The sequence below is a fragment of the Haliaeetus leucocephalus genome, unplaced genomic scaffold, assembly GCF_000737465.1.
Source record: "Haliaeetus leucocephalus isolate CR32 unplaced genomic scaffold, Haliaeetus_leucocephalus-4.0 Scaffold92, whole genome shotgun sequence".
Classification (NCBI taxonomy): domain Eukaryota; kingdom Metazoa; phylum Chordata; class Aves; order Accipitriformes; family Accipitridae; genus Haliaeetus; species Haliaeetus leucocephalus.
The window spans coordinates 1,890,747-1,911,917 of record NW_010972528.1 but is presented as its reverse complement, the minus strand read 5'-3'; the positions used below and the strand labels follow the sequence as shown (position 1 = coordinate 1,911,917).

Here is a 21,171-nt window from a genome sequence, read left to right as displayed (position 1 = left end):
ATCACCCCATGCCTGGCTGGGGGCTTGGGTGGGAGGAAGCCCCACTTTCTGCTTTGCAAAAGGGCAGGAAAAAAAAAAAAAGCTTTCTCTGGTTCCTCCTTTCTGCAAGGCACAAGGAGGGGGATGGAGAGTGCACAGTTCATTAAAGCAGAAGGGCAGGCGGCCAGCGAGCATCCTGGCAGGCAGAGCAGTGTATTTTCGCAGGCTCGCTGCCTCCCAACACAGAAGCTTCCCTTGTAGCACTCACAGCTGTTTGGATTTTACCCGAGTTCATATCACAGTTTATCAAAGGGGCTGCATTTCTTTTTTCCTTCTTTTTTTTTTCTTTTTTTTTTTTTCTTCCCACTTTGCTGAGTACAAGCCGAACGGTTCCCGCAAAAACAAATGCAGGTTTTGTTCTGCAATGCGGCGGCCTGGAGGGCAGGAGAGAGAAAGAGGCGACATGCGTTTCCCCCCCCCCAGCCCCGATTCACTTGCTGGTGGGGCAGAGGGATTTTCATGGCATGGGTTTGGCGATGGGAGCTGGAGGGGGCATGGTGGCATCAGCACACCTGAAGGAAGGAGGAGCAGGAGGGGATCCTGCATCCCAGCCCAGGGAGTCTCCAGCTTGTCGGGAGGTATTGAGATGTTTGGCCAACACACTGTGTGCGTCCAGGGGAGCTCAAGAGCACCCAGGCCTGGGAGAAGAGGAAAATTTTGGTTAGCCCCAGCTCTTGAGCCTTCCTCGGCGAGGGGTGGGTGATGGGCTGGGAGGTGGGACAGTGAGGCAGGAGGAAAGGATGAGGTTAAGGATGGGGTGGGAGGGCCAAGATAGGGCAGGGGGACAGTGAATCATGCAGGATGGTGGCATCCTGGGGCTTCAGCATCCCCTTACCACCAAAGCAGACACCCACCAGCTCTGTACAGCATCCCCAACATATCCCTCACTATCCGAGCCTGCGGCTAAACCCCCATTCCACTCCTCCCCTGAGCCCTCCTCACTGGGATGCTGGCGGGCCGCCCTTCCCTTCCCACCCCCTCCAGACGGAGAGCATGGCCCTGGGAATGCTAGGCAGGCCGAGCAAAAAGTGATTTAACATGCTCCTCACTGCCTGCCTGCCAAGAGCATCAGATGTCTGTGCTCCACAGGACATGCTGGCCCTCTGCTCCCCCACTTCTCTGATTGCCCATCCCAGTTAGCAGGTTCAAACCCACTTTGCTTCTTTTGCCTTACTTTTGGGGGAGAAAGGGACATCGCATGGTCAGCCCCAGCCTCTCTCAGAGGCAGAAAAGTCCCCTCCCTGCCCAAAAAGAGGGGACCGGCCACCCAGCCCCACGCCAAGGCCATCACCATAAAAAAAAATTGCACCCAATGTAACGTGCCAGTGTTTGTCCCCAGCTCTGCCCTCTTTGCTATCCAGCTCTCTGCTGACATCATCCCGGCAGGACTTAGAGACCTCAAGGGAAAGGCAGGATTTCCAGCCAGGTGAACTTTTCTGGTCTGCAGGAGCCATAAACCTATGGCCCCATCACGAGACCGGGGATTTTCCAGCTCCCCAGCTAATGCCATAAATTGGACAAATAACCTTATCTGCTCCAGCCTATGTCTTCCAGAGCGGATGGAGAACCAACCCACCGTCCTAGCCAACCCCCACGGGGTCCAAGCATCCCCCCAAAAGCCAAGGACCATCCCCAGTCAAATGGCCGAGCCCTGCCCAGTGCATCATGCAGGAGGTAGCTGAAAAGTTGCCCCAGGGCCCCTTCCATGCAACTTAACCTCAGAAAACGCCCTGTGAGGTGCTAGGCAGTGGGGAGATTTATTTAATGGCTCTATAAAACAAGCTGAGACAACCCCTGCGTGTGGGCCCCTGCCTGGGGAGCAAAGCGCTGACTCAGGCATCCTCTCGTGCCCCAGAGTGTCACTGCTCGGCGAGAAAATGGCCTCTCTGGGCTTAAAAGTTAAGCCTTTCACTTCAAAGCATGCGCACACAACACGCATGGGGAAGTCTCCAGTCACTCGAGCACATCCTGTACCCCCGAGGGTTCATTTGCTGTCCTGGCAAGGTACATCAGCCACGAATGCCTGAGCTGCTCCACCTCAGAGAGCAGCAAAAAGGCAGCTGCTTTGGTGCTAGGCTCAGCTTAGCAAGCTAAACCATCTCCCAGAGCTCAGACAGACCCCGGGACAGCGTGGAGGTTGCACAATCGGCCCTGAGGAGGGACGAGGCAGGGAGAAGATGGCTCCTTCCAAGGGCACCAAGCTGCTAAGGCAGCCAGCCCTATTCTCAAGCCATGCTCTGAGCTGCAACACTGACGTCCATGGGGTAGGGCTTAGCCTCTCACTTAATCCCCCCATCCCATAGCGCTGGTACCAACAAGCAAGTGTTAAATCCAGCCCGTAAATCTCAGTGTGGGCTGAAAACCTCGGTGTCGCTCCGCTGCCTGCCTCCTGACCGGCTGAGCAGCTTTTCCTCCACAGGGTTCCTGCCCGGAGGACGGCCGTGCTGCTCCAAGGAGCCATGTGATACTTTGGAAGCTCCTCCGCATTTTTCTGCTGCTCCAAGCCATCGTCGGGAGGCCAGCAGCTGAATGTGAATATTTGCTTCTTGCTTAAGGGCTCCGCTGAGTCCAGGACGGCCACATGCCAGCTAGGGCAGATAGCTCCCAATTAGCAAGAAGGCTGGAAGGTCTCGGGTCTGCTCATCAAGGTGAGGTAACTGAGTGACAGGTGATGCTCCTGCCTCTGACAGCCCTTTGGGAGCCACCTTTGAGTGCAATCATGCCTGGCTCGAGAGGAGAAGGCAGTGCTTTGAATTCTGAGTTTCAAAGGTGGAATAACTTTACTGGCTTCCAGCCTAAAAAAAGTCACAAGTGGCAGTGAGAGAGATCAACCCCCAAAGGAAACCCCCGTCTGCTGTGATGCAGAAAACTGATGCCAAGCCACAAAAAGTCCTTGGAAGAGACCATGGGAACAGGTTTGCCACCTCTCCAATTCCTCAAGGGGAGAGGGGTGGAAAATGCGAGATGGCTTTTCTCCCCAGGAGATGGCAATGGGTAGGCGACCATCCTGATTTTCTCTGGAGGACTCTGCGTGATTCATACCACTGGAGCCCCCTCGGCACATCCCTTCACAAAGAGGGTCCCTCTCCCAGGCGTTCATGAGGCATCTAAGCAGCTTTCAGGAGCCCTGAAGAGCGTTTTCCTGGATGTTGCCCTTCCCTTCTCCTCCTGCCGGGCCTCAGCCCGGCATGTGAGCTGTGCCATGGCTGTAGGCTCTCCCTCCGTGAGGTCCCCTTGGGTGGTGGCACGGATGAGGCATCACACCATGGTTTGATCTGGTGATGCCATGGTGGGTCCCACCGCGGAAAGTGGCAGACCAAGAAGGGCACCTCCAAGGGCACCTCTTGGATGCGGCAGCAGCACTGGCAGATGGACCATGGGCCAGTGCTGGGTTATCCCCCAGCCCGGTGGTCCCAGGCAAGGGAGAAGAAATGATCTGGGTTCTTCCTTATGAACAACAGAAGCTTTTGGAGCTGTTTGCCTGTTATTTTAAAGGCAGTTTCTGTTTCCATTTAGCTCCAGTCTGTCTTCTCTGGCAAACCATCTCGAGATACCCAGCCTGGGACCAGGGTCACTGATGGTGAGACCACCCATCACAGCCCCCACCTCTGCCAGGGAGGGCTGTGGGTGCTTCTCCCACCCATCTCCCAGCAGCAGGCTGGCACCAGAGCAGCTCTGCATGGGTTGGGGACCACACGTCCCTACAGAACAAGAGACCTTCACACCTCCATGGCTCCTGCAGAGATCCCTGCTCAAAACACACTCCCGTCCTCAGGCACGTGACTTACCATAACCTCTGCCTCCAGGACTCTGAGGACATATCAGGAGAGAGACTAAAGTCCTTTTGGAGCCAGCAACCAGGCATGAACAAGCCTGAGCTGGGTTAGAAAATAAACTACCTTTTACCATAGACCCTCCACCTGACCTCACGGACCTTCGAACTTGCCCACTGGCAACGTGACACAGAAAATTGTTGCGCTGTGCTTCAACAAAAGCCCTGTCCCCCATTTCCCCTTCCCCTGAGCACGCATCCTTCAGCTGGAAATCATTGCCTAATCTTAACAGGTCTATTTTCCTTCCCTGTTTCGCCACTCCCAGGCTGGCCAGCAGTAGAAATGGGCAGCGGTGGTCCTGAAGGGGAGGGGAAGATGACGGGTACAAAGGGAGCAAAGGGCTTGTGCCAGCAGTGGGGGAAGACCACACTTTAGCACACACTGTCCTGGTCTCTCAAGCATCCCCCTCATGCTTTCCAGCTCAGGATGAAACATCACCAGCATCTCCCAAGTCAAACATGAGGCTGGTTTCTAACCCTGCTGCGCAAAACAGCTGAGCTGGCTTGGGGACAGGGGAGGGATGTAACGTGGGAACACGCATACGGCTTCAATTTGAAAAGCGGCTAAAAATAGCACCACGAGGCTCCCACGTTCATTGGGTCTCTCCGGCAAGAGATCAATCTTTTTGGAAAAGTGCTGTAAAAGTTTTACTTCTCTATTCCCATCTTGCTTTTTCAGGAGGCAACAGAGATGTAGTTAACAGCAGCACTTCAGCCTCCCTCAGTAGGTTTCAGAGTTGATCACTAGTACCTGAGGGCATGGCTCATCCCTCCCAGAACCACCACTTTGGCTTCAGACCTGTATCTAGCCCGTGTGAGCTATAACGTGACTTGACAAAGGACAGAGTAATTTTTTTTTCGCTTTACCAGATTTTCTGGGGCATGAGTCACTGTAAAAAGCCCCGGCTTGCGGAGCTGCTGCGAGCCGGTCCCACCACACTCCTGGCTGGCTGCTGGGAAAGCTGGGCCTGCCAGCCAAGGCTCATCCTGCCAGAGCCGGAGGGAAAAATATGAGGTGGCCACAATACATAAGAGCTTTTAAATGGGACCTTGCCCAGGCTCACTATTGCTCTAATTGCCCTGCTCCTTTAACAAGGAATAGGGCCGCTTCCCCTGCCAAGGTCTGCTCAAATCAGGGGCTGCGCTGATCAGGGAGAAAAGAGGGGACACTACGAGTGGGATATTGTCTCTGCCCTATTCTTAGATCCCCATATGACTAAACCCAACATTTCCAGATTCCTACCAGAAGCAAAAACCCCATATGCTCAACTAGATTTGTTTTTGGGGGGGGAAATATAACGTGTTACATTAAAATTTAATGCAAGTGGGGGGAAACCTCTGAAATCCTTGCCCTGCAGCCCAAACAGTGGCTGCAACCCTGCCCTGCCCACGTTTCATCATTTTTTGCAACCTGCCATGCTTCACCTTGACATTCATCGCTCACAGGATGAATCTAGCGGCAACTTTTTGGCACGCTCTTGGGCTGCCCAAAGACTTCTGCACAAAGCTGCCCAGGCAGGTACAACTCAACACCCGGCTCAGCTTAGCAGATTTTGAGAGCTCTGCGTGCTTTGCTTTCCAATCACAGTGACGAGACCCCCCCCGGCAGTATCTCATGCACTCCTCTGCCTTCGGAGAGGCAGCCCTCTTCTCCCATGGGAGCATGGCTTGGGTTTCTCGCTCTCCCCACGTTCATTTTGATGCCACCTCCCTGAAAGGAAGGGAGGAAAACCCAGGGTCCTGCCCCCTCCTCCCACCAATCTCCTTACCGATTTCTCCACCTTGCCTTGACTATTAAGCCCATTATTTCCCAGCGAGCTGAGGAATTGGTGTCCCTTGCCCCAGATCCCATCGCATTAAAGATGATGTCCTGCCAACTGCCACGACGCTTGCTTTCCAGCCTCCGCCGCAGCTCCTTAAAAAGCCAAAGCAAAACCTACCAACTCTGTGCATTGAAGCACACAGCTTTGGGGGATGAGGCTTTTGCTGGGCGAGCATCTCACTGAGCTGGGTGGAGGGATTCACTTGACTTGGCAACCCGAGCACAAGCCTGTCTTCATGCTCCGGCTGGTCTAGTTGTTTCTTAACGAAACAGGCTCTGACAATGCTATTTAATAAGGAGCTACTTTGCCTCCGGGGACGGGAGCGAGAAATATGGTGCCTCAACATGTGAAAGGCAAGTCCTGTTTGCTCTGAAACCGTCTGCCGGCAAGCGAGGGAGGCTTGTAGAAATGGTTTTGACTCTGAGGGAGCTTGGTACTTGGGCTGCTTGACCCCGTCATCCCTGTCCCACCCTGCCTGGGGGGTGCTCGGGGCCTTTGGCGAGGCTGGTTGGGTGCTCTGACCTGATGATGAAGGCTCCTCTGGTCTCCAGGAGTTTCCGTTCGCTGCTGAACCGCTTGAGCAGGTTGATCATGAACTTGTAGAAGTAGGAGTTCATGGTGGGGGTGGAGGGCGAGCACTCCAAGCCTTTCATACCTGGGGAGACAGGAGAAGGGGAAAGCCAATTAGATCAGCTGGGGCCTTCCTGCCAAAGCAGTCTCCACCAGAGCGCAGACACCCAAAATACGGTCGCAGCACTCGGCAGAGGAGGGTTGGGGCACGACAAGATTTCCAAATCTCATATAACCACATCTACTTGTTTCAAGCAGACCCAGCCCTGCTGCAGCTCTCTCCATCCCAGGGGAAAGCGTCTTGTGGTGGTCCTAGCCCGTGAAGCAGCATGCAGTGAGGAAACGGGCTTTTTGGGAGATCATCCCGGAGCTGTTCAGCTTCAGTGGCTGGATAGGAGAAAAGGTGCCCGAGGCTCTAAATCAAGAGGCAATCCCATCTCCCCAGATATGGCATGTACACTCATCCCCAAAAAACAAATCGCTGGTGGATTGAAGAGCCTTTAATCCAGCCCCACATGCCACAGATGCCCTGAGCCCAGTGTGTACGTAGCGGCAGACACACACGTTCAGCCCTGGGTCACAGCATGACCACTGGTTTACGCTTAGTGATGTGATTTCCCAGGAGCAGGAGCCACTTGATGCAACAATGTCACGTATGTGCCCTGGGGCTAGCACAAAGTACTGGTCAAACCACAGCAGAGCTCCAAGCTTAGTGACTGTACCAAAAAAATAGGTTTTTTTTCTTTGTTCTCTGTTTGCAAAAAACCTTTATAACAAAAGAAGCTGAAGGTTAGGGAAGGGGGACTGGCACGAAGGAGCAGTGGTCCCTCCAGCCTGGAGCACCCCTGCTCCTGGAGCACCTCCCGGCTCGGGGCACAAACCCACTTCTGCCCAGAATGCAAACAAGCCTTCATGTTAAGGCAGTAGCTATCACAGATCACATTTATAAGTCTCAAAGGCAGAAAATTAAGGGTAATGAGAGTGGCTGGACTCTCCAAGCAAGAAGGGTGTGGGAAGTGCCCCGGCCGGAGGGAAGGGGGAGGGTGTGAAAGCAGGAGGGTGGAAGCAGAGAGAGGAGAGATGGCAAGAAGAGATGGTGTGCTCAGGAGAGCCTAGATGCGCTCCAACAGACCCAGACCCAATGTGCTCCAGGCTTGCAAGGCTCTTTTGTGTTTTATCTTTAGGCATTTCGCTTGGGGCTGGAGGATTTCTAGTGGTACAGGGAAGGCATGCTCTGCACCCTCCTGTCACGCAGGGCACCTGGAGCTGGAAGCCTCTGCTCACAGCCTCTGCCAAGCGGCCAGCATCCCCCTCTGCACCTCTCAGGGCCATAAATTCACTCTTGATGGGCTCCTATTACTTGTTTAACAGCAAACGGTGCTCCAGGTTGTAAGGTACATGGGCTGCTGCGACAGCCACTTGGTAAGATGTCCTAACTTGGTCTGAGACTATTTGCAGGGTGGGTATCTCCCAGCTCAGGGTACACAGACAACATTAGAAAAAATATCCCATCAAATTCACGAGTGCAGGGAGCTGGCAGGTAAAGATTGCTTTTCCCACAGCAAAACTGCAGGGGAGATGGTTTATTTAGCAGGATGGCACTCAACGTAAATGTTTGGAGAGTGTTTTAAAGGCGACTTTGCAACAAGGGGAGCTCTCTCCCTTAATTTCTCCTTTGGAAAGACCATATCTAACCATGGTAAGGATGGAAGCCAGCACACATGAGCACCCCAAGGCTATTCCCCCTGTCCTGAGAACAGCCAGTATTTCCGTCAGATCATTGAAGGAAACCTGAAGAGTTTGATTTATGTATGCTGTCTGCTTCTACTGAGACTCAGCAGAGAATGGAACGGCCAATTAAAGATGCAATCAAGCCGCCAAAGACAAGGAAAGCTGATGGAAAAGCCACCAGGCTGTTTTCCACCCTGCCTGTCCCAGTGATACACAGAGATGCAGACAGGGGCTCAAACAGGACAGCTTCCCCGGGCTTGGATTTAGCATCTGAGAGAACATATGCAGCCAAAGAAAAAGGAAAATGAAAGACGAGGGCATCTGGACCAGAACCTGGTGTCTACTCCCTGCTAGAATTGTGTGTTCACCCTCCCTTGGTGCATCTGAAACCCCAAACCAGGCTTTGAAGCAGGCATCTCCCAGAGCACAAGTGTTCACTGTAGCATCATGTTTCTCCTCAGCTGCGGGGAAGATGATCTGGGCAAAAAAAATAGGATCTAGCTGAGCTGATACACTCCAAAACAACGGTGCATTTGTTTGAAGGCAGGGAGTACCCAGCGTGAAAATACAGCCGTGCCCCATGTGTCGTCACTACAGCTGCTCAACGCTGCTCAAAAGCGGGTTGAGAAGAGACATGTTCTGGACAAGGCAACATGGAGAAGCTCTGCCTTCTCACAGTGCCTGCCCGTGGCTCAGCCTCGCATCTCCCAGCCTGTACCATGGGCAGAGCCTCAAAAGCAAGCACTGGTTTTCTTTCTGGTGGGAAGGGGAAGTGAAAAGCAGATGGAAACCATCTTTCAAAGCTGCAAAAGTGGTATTTTTTTTTCCATTTTGTCAGCAGTGCTGAGGCATCCAAACCAGAGCTGTGCTGCAACCCAAGAGCTAGCAGCAGGCAGGACATCACACCTTCATCCCCACCAGCTAGGAATGCCCCAGCATTGTAGCTTATCCAGGGGAAGGTCTGATCTTGAATTTTCTCCCTTCTCAAGACCCCAGAAATCATCTCTCTGACCCCCCGCAGCGTCAAGGATGGTACTGCTGCCAGGGCTGGCCTCTCTGGGCAGCAGCACAGGCAGCAGTTCCTGTCCAGTGCTCCCTCCGCACAGCAAAGCCAGCTTTGTACCTTACCACCACCTTGCATGCCTTCCGGTGACAGCGAAGCCATTACATATCCTAAAACACATCCCAAGGGAAAAACAGGAGGTGGCAGCAATCCTTCTTCTCCCTGAAAGGTCCAGGGCTCCTGTTGCTGGGGTGCCAGCAGTGACATGCACAGGACAAAGCTCAGGAGCCCTGTGGCTGGGAATGCCGGTGCAAGACAGACCAGCCAGAAGCACCCTCAGCTCCACATTCCCGAGGTGGTGCAGCATCTCCCGCATCTCAGACTGGAGACTCAGAAGGACCTGCTGGGTCAGCTGAGTATCCAAAAGCCAGAATTGCCTTGGAGATCACATCCCAGCTGCAACCTGCAGGACGATCAACCTCCAGCCTCCAGTCCTGCCATCTTCTTCCATCAACTTGCTCCTGAACCTCCGACCCTCCTGCCCAGCCTGGGAGCAAGGGAGCTGGGAGCAAGGAGGGACTGGGACACAGAGATGGTGAAAACAAGTCTTAGCCCTGGCTTTTTTAGGAGAGAAGAGTGTGATGTGACGGTCTGCATGCCCCAGAGAGCAGTTTCATCATCCTTTGCCACTGATACATTTGAGACTGAACTCAAAAGGGGTCATTTCTCCATCCCTTGCCCACCTGGTGCCCAGCAGCTACACCTGCATGTCCCTAAGGAAGGCTTCCACCACGGCATGCTGTGCTGGAGCAGCCTTCCCAAGTGCTCTCCAGGGGTAATGCTGGGGGCGAGAAACCAATGTGTAGGAGTCTCCCAGACTGCAAAAGCCTCAACCAAATCTCAGCTGGAGTTTAAAAGGGCAACACTTCTTCCAAGCAGGCAAAACATTTCTCTTGCAAAACCTCCCAATCCTCCAAACTTCCTGATTGCTCTGTGTTTACAGGATGTCTAAGAAGCGGCTGGCACCTTGTTTGCCATCGCGTAACCCTTCCCGGCGTAGCCCGGAACTCAACTTGCCACCCTGCGGGTTACAGCTCAGCGCAGTGGCATCCTCAGCTCGACAGAACCGTAGGAGCAGCTTGTCAAGTGTTTCTACGAAGCACGAGAGACAAGCAGAGAGAAGTGTTAAGAAAACTGTGGCTTAATTAATTGAAGCTTGCACCTCTCCCCCTTTCCTCAAAGTGAGACTTTGCAGATCCGTAACCTGCCAGATAGGCTGTTAATGTCCCCGGAGCGGGGCTGGTGGCACGTCACAGCTCTGCTGCCTTTTTTTTTTTTTATCTGGCATGGAGGATGGAGCTGGAATAAGGATCCCTGCTCAGAGAAATGATGAAACTCAGCCCAGATATCCACTGTAATAGGATCAAATGGGAATTTTGGGCCCACAGGAACATCAGAGCAGTACAACAAGAGTTGGTAGAAACAGGCTATGAAAGGCACATGGAAATTGCAGCTCCATGGCCGAAATAAGTCTGCACCAGCCAGCCAGCCTGGACCCTTTTCAATGACTACAGCATCCTCCTGCATCCCAGGATCCTTTTCCAAGGCAAGCTTCGCAGCCTGGGGTAAAGTGAGGGACATGAGTGGGCTTCTTGGATCACCTAAGCCAGCACCAGTATCTGTCCCCCCTCGCCCCCACCCATGGGCTTGAGCGGAGCATGGCAAATGGCTGCCGAAACCCCCGGTGCATCCCCAAGCGCTTACTGGCAGTTCATGCCGTTCCCATTGCTTGCATGGCCATGCTATAAATCAACCAAGACAGGCAATTAGGGATCTATATTAAGGCCCTTATAAATATATATTGTATAGCAGGCTGGAACATTCAGGCCGTCTGGCTGCTTGATGGGCTGAGCTGTCTCGAGACCTACAGTGGCCAAGGTGTCCCCAGATTGCTCTGGGGGGGCCTGGCAGACTCAGACACAAACTTGGCTTTTCCTACCTTGGCCACAAAGTGCCGAACTTCACCCTGGCATAAAACGCAACTTCCACTAATTTACCATAATTGGTTTCAAACTGGCCTTAATTAAAACCGGTGCAGACTTGCTTAACTCCATTTAAACCAAATTTAAATAAGATTGGACCAGAATTGATTCCTTTCCGAAGCAAGCTAAAGCTGGGTAAGCTGTTTAAAGAGTATCCACAAGGGTATTTGCAGTGGTTTAGCTAAAATGATTTACCGCAATACTTAATTGAAGCAATTTCAGCTCGGATATACGGAGGGCAAGCTAAGAGCTGGCGGGGCCAAGCATCCTTCCCACCCGAGCGCCTTCCCCGGGGCATCACGTTTCCAGCTCAGCCCAGAGAAGGATCTCCCTTGGCTCCTCCAAGAGCAGTCGGGATAAACCTGGTGGCAGCTGGAGCTGGTCCGTGAGCCTTCAACCCGTGTGGGGCTCTACTTGAGTGCCGGCAGCGTGGGAGTCGGCGCTGCCAGATGGTGCTCGGCGAAACCCCGGGCGGCGACGTGGGAATCTGTGCGGCGTCTTCCCCCCAGCAGCCTTCCCCAGGATGTTTTGAATTTTAGCTTTTGCAAACACAGGGTGGCGAAGCCTTGTGGAGCAGGATAAAAATAGACATAAAAAAGGCAGATCCTCTCCCCTCCCCACAAAACCCCAGTGCACGGTGTAGCTGGAAACAGATGCAAACGTGTCGGCAGCTCAGCTGGGCTCTGCAAAACCTCTGCTCTCCCCTCTCCGGAGCACAGAATGCTGCTCAGGGAACAAACCCACCGAAATTATGGATTGCATGGCCACAGGCTGTGCTCAGCCTGCTTTTGCAGGGCTGCCTGGGCACACGGATGCTTCTCCCCTTCCTACCTGGCTAAGGAGCAGTGGGTTTGCAATTCCCGAGACTTCAGCATCTCACCCCAAAGGGGGTCCCCAGATGAGCCGGGGTACGTATTTTGATGCCAAATGAGGCTTTTGCTGCACTGATCCTCTGGATCCCCCCACTCCCATGCAGCGTCTGTGCTTGTGCCTGCCTTGAAGGAAGGCAGCAGGCAATGATAATGCTGATGGGTTTCCTAGGAAGATTAGCAGTCCACTACTGGCTCGTTTTTCTTTGTCAAGGTAAATCTATAAGCAAAAATGCAGCAGGGATATAGCTCAGACAACTTACAGAAGAAAATACCCAACAGAGCTGCAAAACCAGGATCAGTTAAGCTTGGTGGTGAGTTTAGAGCGGGCTGAGGCTACCACATGGAAAGGTGAAGCGTATGGAAGATAACACGCAAGCAGGAACAAGCAGCAACGGGCTTTGCTCAGCCATTTCTGCACCAATACTCATTTTGCTAGTTTAATTGTTTTCCTCTCATTTCTCCCCCTGCCCTCCAAATTCCTTGCAACATCTTGGGGAAACTGAGGCAGCCCAGCAAAGTAACTACACAGGGTGTGCTTGGCTAGGAGTCATCTTATCTACACCTTCAACTTCTCCTGAGTCAGCCCCTACAGACCAGTAATCCCAGCTTTTATTTAGGAATCCCCAGCCTTTCTGGCCAGCCAAATGCAGGAGGGATCGATACCTGAAGAGATGCCAGGTGAGTTATGGCTACAGTCTGGATGGTCTCTCCTGGGGCTTTCCAGGGCATCCCAGCACCTCCATTGCAGAGCATCCAGGAAAAGAAACAAATCACCCTTTTCTTCTAATTCCCCTCCTCTCCAAGAGGCAGAAGAGCATTTTTGAAAGTTAACCCTACTGAACAGCTCCAGACCAGTAGGGAAGGAGATGGCAGAGCCACCAACCATCAGGAACCAGAGCATTGAGCTCAGAGCACTCGGGAGCAACAGGTCTCTCCTCTCTTGCCCATCTGGCTCCTTCACTCCCTGCCGTCGTACTCCTGATCCCATGAAAGCTGTTGGAAACTGGCTCCTTTGAGAGCAAGTGGTCCATGGTGTGATGTCAGCTGTCTCCTTGCCTTTTGTGGAGAGGATGAGTATGGAGACGTTTCCCTTTCATCCTTGCCAGTTTAGCAAACATGAGCCAGCTTTTCTTTCCTACCTTTCACGGACCCCGTGCACCCTACAGACTCTTGCCGAGTGTTTTCATAGACCACCCTAATGTTTTCCAGACCATCTGGAGGTAGGACCTTGTCCTACACTGCCGCCTCTGCAGATCTAGGACTACACAAATGAACTGATAGACAACGTAAAGGGAGTGGTTTGGCTCACTGAGAACAAAATCCCTCAGGAAGATGTCGATAGGAAACCCCTATCACAGAACAGCACAAGCTCAGCCCAGGCTCTGGAGCGCTGCGTGTTCTCCAGGGGGGATACAGCAAGTCTGGACTCAACAGACCACGTTTCTCAGGGACTTTTAGCAGCCTCCTCCAGAGTAATCCACTGACTGCTGGGATATCCATGGACTGCCAGTAGAAACCAATGACCTCAGGTGTGTTAGCGCACCCACGTATGGAGTCAGCCTCCCAGTAAATATCCTATAGCGTGAGGTGCTCATAGGGTACGCCACCGTCCCCACCATCTCTGGCAGGAAGCCAGGCAGGAGAGACCAGACTGAGCTGGAGAGGAAAGTGCCTCCTGTGAAACAAAGGGTTGTAACCGCTTCTCCTTACACAGCTGTGGAGAAAGGAAGAGATATGTGCAAGAGCTACCCTCTACGAGGCAGCAGATTGTACCAGCATCCTTTTGGAGGGGGCTTTCTCCTCCCATGCAGAGCAGAACTGAAGACTAGGCTAGAGGACTTGCACCTATGCTATCATAGGATCATAGAATAATTTGGGTTGGAAGGGACTTTTAAAGGTCATCTAGTCCAACCCCCCTGCTATGAGCAGGGACATCTTCAGCTAGATCAGAGCCCCGTCCAACCTCACCTTGAATGTTTCCAGGGATGGGGCATTTACAACCTCTCTGGGCAACCTGTTCCAGTGTTTCACCACCCTCATTGTAAAACATTTCTTCCTTATATCTAGTCTGAATCTACCCTCTTTTAGTTTAAAACCATTACCCCTTGTCCTGTTGCTACAAACTATTTACCCCTGCTAAAAGGTCTGTCCCCATCTTTCTTATAAGCCCCCTTTAAGTACTGAAAGGCTGCTATAAGGTCTCCCTGGAGCCTTCTCTTCTCCAGGCTGAACAACCCCCAACTCTCTCAGCCTATCCTCATAGGAGAGATGTTCCATCCCTCCGACCATCTTCAGGCCCCTCCTCTGCACTCGCTCCAACAGGTCGGTGTCTTTCTTGTGCTCAGGACCCCAGAGCTGGATGCCGGACTCCAGGTGTGGTCTCACCACAGCGGAGTAGAGGGACATAATCACCTCCCTCGACCCGCTGGCCTTGGTGACAACCACTCTTGGGTCATCTGCTCCTTGTCCCCACTTCTACAGGGTTGGCAAAACACTCCTGAAGCAAAGCAGACAGCTGGATTCCCATCATACAAACCAGATGATAGGCAGCTGCACCATCACCCCAAAGACTGGGGAGCTCTTGGGCACAGCCCTGACGACCTTGTCCCTGAAAAGCGGGCAGAAGATAACCAAGGAGGGACTCATGGAGGTCAGTACCCAGTCACCCTCTCCCAGGGCAGCTGGAGCAGGTTAGGAGGAGAGATGTTGGGTCTCCCAGGAGATGCTGGGCTGGGCTGGCCCCAACTCATTGTGTTTGGAGAAGGCGTTGAGGGCAGCTGACCTTACGTAACCGGAGAACAAAGCAGCTAAATAAAAACTGGAGCTGGGAACGGGCTGCGGAAGTGGGACACGGCTTTCCTGACTAATCAACCAGCATCTGAAGGAAACCGAACTCAATGGCAGGGAAACAACTGCATAAACACATCCCGAGGGAAGAAAGGGAGCGAGAGGAAGTGGAGGGAAGACCACAGGGGCACCGGCCCCTTCCACCTCCCCTCCTGCCCTCGCTGCTCGGGTGGCAAAGCCTGGAATGCTGAGATGGAGAGCACAGCATAGAAACCCTGCTGTGAGCTCAAGGATTTTAAGGGGTCTCCATGCTCGTTTACCTGCAAAGCCACCAACTGCACGCTCGGATGGGCCTCAGAGGTAGGAAAGGAGCAGACCTGAGATGGCTCAGCAGCTCTCCTCCCACTGCCAGCTCCGATGGCATCTCAGTCTAAAGTGGGATGAAGGGAACGGAGAGATTTAACCGCGGGGGGAAGCACTAGTACCCTGCAGCCTCCCCTCCAATGGTGCAAGAGCATCCTACTGCCAATAAAGCATTGTCTGAGCCAAGGCATGCTAGCCAGTGAGGTGTGCTTGGGGAACACTCCCATACATCCCAATAAAAAAATGGTGACCCCAGAAAGGGGTACACCTTCTTTTTGGTGCCAGCACCTGGTGATTTTTGCCTGGAAAGTGCTGTACTCACAAACGTCTCAGCCTGCAGGGCAGAGTTTGGGTTCACTCACTCTCACCGTACATCACTACTCCGGGACCACACGCAGATACAGGAATTTCCACTAGCCACCCTCCTGCTCCAAAAAAAGCCTGTCCCCACAACAACCCTCCGACAAAAAGTCTTTTCCAAGAGCCTCTGCTTTTCCAGGTGTAATCCAGGAGGGGCCTGGCCCAGCTGTGACCCCTCAACTCCCCTGGGAACCCAAGCCCAGCAGCCGATCCCAGTCTCAGCCCCGGGTGGTCAGTGCCAGACAGGACTGGGACCATGTTAAATGTCCAAGGCCAATGAACTGGCTCCTTTTCCCCTCCCCCAAAACATCTGCCTTTGGGTAAAAGCCAATAACCCTGCAAAGCTCAGCCCCAAATAAATTTCCAAAGAAACAATTTCCTGGCACGTTACAAGGAAGAGGAAAGTAGGTGAGAAAGCCAGTGCCCATTAGGACCTGCATGGGGGCAAGCTGCCCCATACTGGGGCAACAGGAGCTCCGGCTCCAGCAGATCTGCTCAACATGGGGAGAGCCAGACTCTTTTCAAACGTTACACTTGAATAAGTGAAGCCAAGTTGCTCTTCCAGATAGCTAACCAGGGCCACGGCAGCCGTTAGGATCCACGCCATCCAGCCTGCTATTTTTAGATCATCCACAAGGAAGGAAACCTCAGACAACCATCAGTGTGAGCTGAACTGCAGCTCCTCAGCTGCTTGGCCAGCACTGCAGGAGCTGCTCCACCCAGGCGGTCTCACTTCTGACACGAGGAGGATGGATGAGACTTGCAGAGGGCTTGGGGAGGTTGCCAGCATTGCAACCCCCACCCCTCCACCGCAGAGCTAAAGCTGCCAGCATGAAACAGGTAGATCTGCAAAAAAAAAAAAAAACAACCACCAACCCACCCCAAACAACCCGAAACCTGAGCTGGTGCAGACATTTCTAAGCCCAGGGAGGGGTGAGTGATCTGGGATCTTCAGAGAAAACAAAGCCTGGGGAGCGGAAAGCGAAGCCTCCCTCTCTGGCGGTGATTTTGCAAGGCCCCGTGGCTGCATCCTGCGCAGGGAGAGGCAGCCTTGGCTCTGCGCTCGGGTTGCAATCCAAAGCTGCCATGAAACGTGCTTTTGGCCGGGATGACCTAGCCTGGGGAGTACAACAGGGAGGCCCTTAAATAGCAGCAGAGGAGGAGAAGGGGCAGCCAAGCAACTGCAAAAGATGAGCCACAGACGAGGGAAGGTGGAAAAAACTTCCTGATGTACCGCGATGATTAACGAAAGGCTTTTTATTATCCCCCCAGCCCCTAGAAAATAGGGTTGTCCCTCTTCATCTCTCTTCTGAGGTCCTACCTGACACTCAGAGCACCATAGCAGTTCCTAGTCAACGTGGGCAGCCTTGAACAGGCAACATGGACACAGACTGAACCCTCTGCAGATGCATCTATGTTTTGGGCACCCAGGTCTACAGCCAACATGCTGTCCCAAGCTGCTTTTAGAGGCTCTGAGGGCTTTTACAAGGAGAGAAGAGGCTGGTACCCAAGGTCCCATAAAAAAATGGAGCAATAATGACCTCCCTCCACACCAGCCTCTGCAGCATCCTGCTGCTAAACAGAGTCCTAAATCCACAAAACATGAGCTAGAGGAAAGAGCAATAAAAATAAAAAAAGCAGTGCCCTATTCTGCACCATGGCAGACTCAATCCCCAAGCTATGCCAGGTAGGAATGGATATATTCATTTATTACTGCAAGAGAGGTTTCTCTGCCTGCCCGAGCAAATCTGACTGGTGCCAGAGCATCAAGGGAGTGGGGAAGCACGGAGCTGTGGCACTCACCAGAGCTCAGCTGGCCGGCCCTGGCCGGGACGTGAAGCTCCACTGGGCCAGGTCGCATATCGGAGCCGTCGGAGGGACCGTGACCCTCCGTCTGTCCTGCTGGGGAAGAAGCGATCTCGGCCAGCACTTCCAGGTCCTTCAGGATAACCTGCAGAGAGAGGGACGGCACAGGGTGAGCATGCACAGGGGCAGAGGCAGCTGGCAGGGTCAGCTTTCCTTTCCAAACCCACGGCTGGAGAGAGCGAGATGGGAAGCAAACACCAAATCCCAGCACATCAAGAAAGGCGTAGGGAAGAGAGGGCTACCTATGAAGTTCAAAGTGGAAATTTCAAATGATTGCAGAGAGGATGGGGCAGGAAAGAGAAAAGGGGGCAAAACCCCCCAGCTTCTGCTCTGTGAGTCCCAAGGGAGCACGTAAAATTAAACGAAATTTACACAATCAGGAGCAGGGCTTGCTTCTCCCTCTTCCCACTTCAGGGAGGTCTGGGTTTTGCTTCTCCACTCCCCTTCATAACTGCAGATTTGGGACAACCCCAGCAAGAGCATGGGGATGTTCTCAGGGGCAAACACCAGTCTGCCTGCCTGCACCCCCCACACCCCCAGCTCACCCCATTCAGGGCAGCAGGCCAGAGCAGGCTTGGCTGCCTGCACTCAGGACATCGAGGCAGAGCTACCGTTCAGGTTTCTTTCCTTCCAGAAATCGTCAAATTAGTCTATATATAGCATTTCTGGATAAGTTATTACAGGGTGGGTTTTTTTTTTTCTTGTCCTCAACCCTTCTCATGTCTCAGGCTATTTTGGGTCCCCCTTCATTCAAATGTCCTTGGGTCTAGATGTTTCATCAGCCATCGCTGATGCTCTGAGTGTAGCGGGGCTGAGCAGCGCAGAAAGGCTGCCAAAAAGGGCCGATTGCATGTCTAACTCATCAGCATCCAGCATAGCACATCCATGACCATCCCTTGCCCACCAGCACAACGTCCCAGGCTTTCCACATGTTCTCGCAAGGCATTGTTTTGAGGAGCTGCAGTTATATGGGAGTTTTAGCTTCCGAGCTACCAAAAGCCCCCATGCCCCTGAAAAAAAAGCCAGTTATGTCTTTTTTTGGTCATGCAGAACTTGAAAATATGACACCTGAAAATAAGAAAGAGGGACCTCTGGGTTTCTCTGTTGCAGATATCTTAAGCTGTTTTTTTTTTTTTTTTTTTTTTTGTAGTTAGAGCTCATTTTTAAGCCCCCAACAGCCTTTGAGCAGGCAGCACATGTCCAGGCTTTGTTGCAGAGCTGGCTGTGGGGAAGCAGCCTGCCACAGGCACCACGAGGCTCAGCACGCTTGGGAAGACCCTGTGCCTATAAACACGATTAAGTCCCAGCCTGCAGCTCCCCTGGGGATGAAAAAACAAAAGATAACAACAACTTGTGCAATGAGGAGCTATGATGCTGCTGTGCCTGAAGAATATGGCACCTCTATGACACTGTCAAGGACGGGACCTCATTACCATCATGGGACATCACTGCCATCGACAGCCTTCATCCTCTTCCAGGGAAGCAATGCCATGGTCCTCAGCAGAGCAAAGACCTTGGTCCTCCCTCTCCACCCAGCTTTGCAGGACTTTCAAACATCAGTGGCTCAGATAAACCGATGCTGGCAGTGTTTCATTTCAAGCACAGGATGCCCTTGAGCAGAGCTCACAATGCCTGGTCTCCTGAAGCCCTATGTAGATTCTCTAGTGGCTAATCACGTGGCTCAGCTGAACTTGCAGCCTTTGAGCGGGGGAAGGCACTAATTCGGGTCTCAAGTTCTCACAGTTGGGGGAATAACACCCATGGAGGCTTCAAAGTCTCACTGTCTTTGGCTAAAACTGGCAACGAGACTCAGGCCTTGGCTACCAGAGCCAGCAGGCGGGTGAGAGCCGGGACTCTTGTTCAGGCTACTGATTTTGCCAAACCCAGCACGTGTGCCAATACAACCAGGATGGCATATCCTACCATGCCACGGCCATCTCAACACATAGCTGATGTACAGCACAAACCAACCACCTGCAATTGCCACCCTGCTGCATTTGCTGCTGCCCTGATCCCCTTCCCAAGCTCTCCCACCCAGCCCAGCACGTGGGCTATCAGCCGGCGTAGGCTTCACCAGCAGCTCCCATGGCACCAGGAAACAGGATCAAGACCCTGGGCTGGGCAAAAAAATCACCCCTGCTGCCTCCCAAAGCATTTAGAGCCATGTCTTATCCCATGAGGTCAGATCCTTAATCCAACCTCTCAGAGCCGTGTGCTGAGCCCCATCTCCAAGATGCTGCTTGGGCTCAGGATGCTCTGGCCAGGCTGCCTGGCCAGCAGTGACTGGCACCACCGAGGGCATGACTGGACATCTCGAGCTCTGGAGAGTGTCCCCCCAAGCCAGCCGTGTAGGTCACAGGCAGGAGGTGGAAAAAACCAGCACGGACTGGATTTTACAATTGAAAAACATGGAGGAAATAAGAACCAGGAGGGATGGGTGCACAAACACCTGGAGGAAGAGGAGGAGCAGGCGGCTGCGAAGACCCGGGGTTTTCCAGCCGTGGGAAAGAAGCAAGGAGCTCCGGCTCCTGCTGTTTTTTGCCTGAACGCTCTGGAGTGGGTTCCCAGACTGGGACAGAGGAAAGCCAGGAGCGCTTGGTATGCACTGCACATCCCTGCGCTAAGCAAAGCTGGAGCTGGCGGCTGGCTTTGTGTGAGTGAGGAGGCTGTAAGAAAGCAATATCCTGCCATTGCCATGGCAACAGGCTGGCTGCGCCAGGAGCGAGCCGGTCCCATCCGTCAGGAGCCCAGCGGCCATCGGGCCCGACAGCGCAGGGAGCACAAGGGCCGAAGCCATTCCCAGCTGCTGGGCGAGGGTGCGATCCTGACGGCCAGCCCAGAGGAGCAGCCACCGAAGGATGTTTTCCTGACCCAGAAGGGATTTCCATGAAGGTTTCCCAGCGGTGATGAGATGTAGGGTGGTGTGCCCCTGCTCCGGGCAAGCATGGGGCTGGTTAGCGTGAATTGGAAGGAGCAGGGAACGCAGCATCATGATGGATGGGGAGACCCGGCTGACACTGTGAGCCGGTCCCAGCATGGGGATGAAGAGCTCTTTGCACAGCCAGGGGACGAGGAGCAGGTTATCAGACAGTTATAAATAAGCTACTTCTCCTCCCTAGGAATAGGCAAGATTTCTCCCTGTATTGCCTCCAGAGCACGGATTTTGAGGGCACACAAAACTGTCGGTCTCTCCGGCTTCTCCAGATCTAGGTCAGGTTAATTTGCCGCTTGTTCTGGTTGAACGGAGCCGAGACCAGCTCTGCTGGCGGCGGCGCAGGGGAAAAGCAGCCCCTGAATAGTGTGTGCCGGATGGGGTGCACCCCCTATGTGCAATGCATCGCCTTGATGCTCTTGGTGGGGGGGAGGTGACCCCAAATCTGCTGCAGACCCCTGAGAAGCAAGACTTAGCACCCTGCAGCACATGCTGACTACCAGGACACCAGGGCAGGCTGCAGGAACAGCTCCTGGGGCACACATGATGGCAAGGATAGGGACTGAGCTCCTGAAGATGCTGTCCTTACTGGTATTTATGGAAAAGTTTTTTAGAAAAGAAACAGAAGTGAAAATATGAAAATGCCTGCATGCAGCAGGGAGGTGCTCACGGGCAGCCTCGGGTGTCCCAGAGGGTGAGTATTCCCTGGGCAATCAAATGCAGCACACAACACCATGGACAAGGTTACTCTTGCCAAGGAGAAGACAGGAGTTCAACTGAAGCAAGATGCTACCAAGATGGAAAACAAGAAGTGTAAGGGCTGCAAAGCACTTCTTCAAAGGGGACCAAGATCAGGGAGGCTGTGGAAAACCCCACGGCATCACCAGAACTGGCAAGACAGTGGGGTGGAGGAGCAACCTGGTGGGGACCAGGAAAGCTGAGGATGCTGCT

At 53.2% G+C, this 21,171-nt stretch overlaps 1 protein-coding gene across 2 annotated transcripts in view; it reads right to left on the bottom strand.

Moving 5' to 3' along the window:
- Positions 1–21,171, bottom strand: part of VAC14 (Vac14 homolog (S. cerevisiae)) — a 67,187-nt gene that overhangs the window by 18,319 nt on the left and 27,697 nt on the right. For both annotated transcript variants that reach the window (XR_775418.1, XM_010584055.1), the window contains exons 13-14: positions 17,226–17,373; positions 6,217–6,349 (exon numbers count right to left, since the gene is read on the bottom strand). Coding sequence is in view for 1 of the 2 variants with exons in the window: in XM_010584055.1 (XP_010582357.1) it covers positions 6,217–6,349; positions 17,226–17,373 (281 nt within the window). In the remaining variant the exon portion in view is untranslated. The remainder of the gene's footprint in view (positions 1–6,216; positions 6,350–17,225; positions 17,374–21,171) is intronic.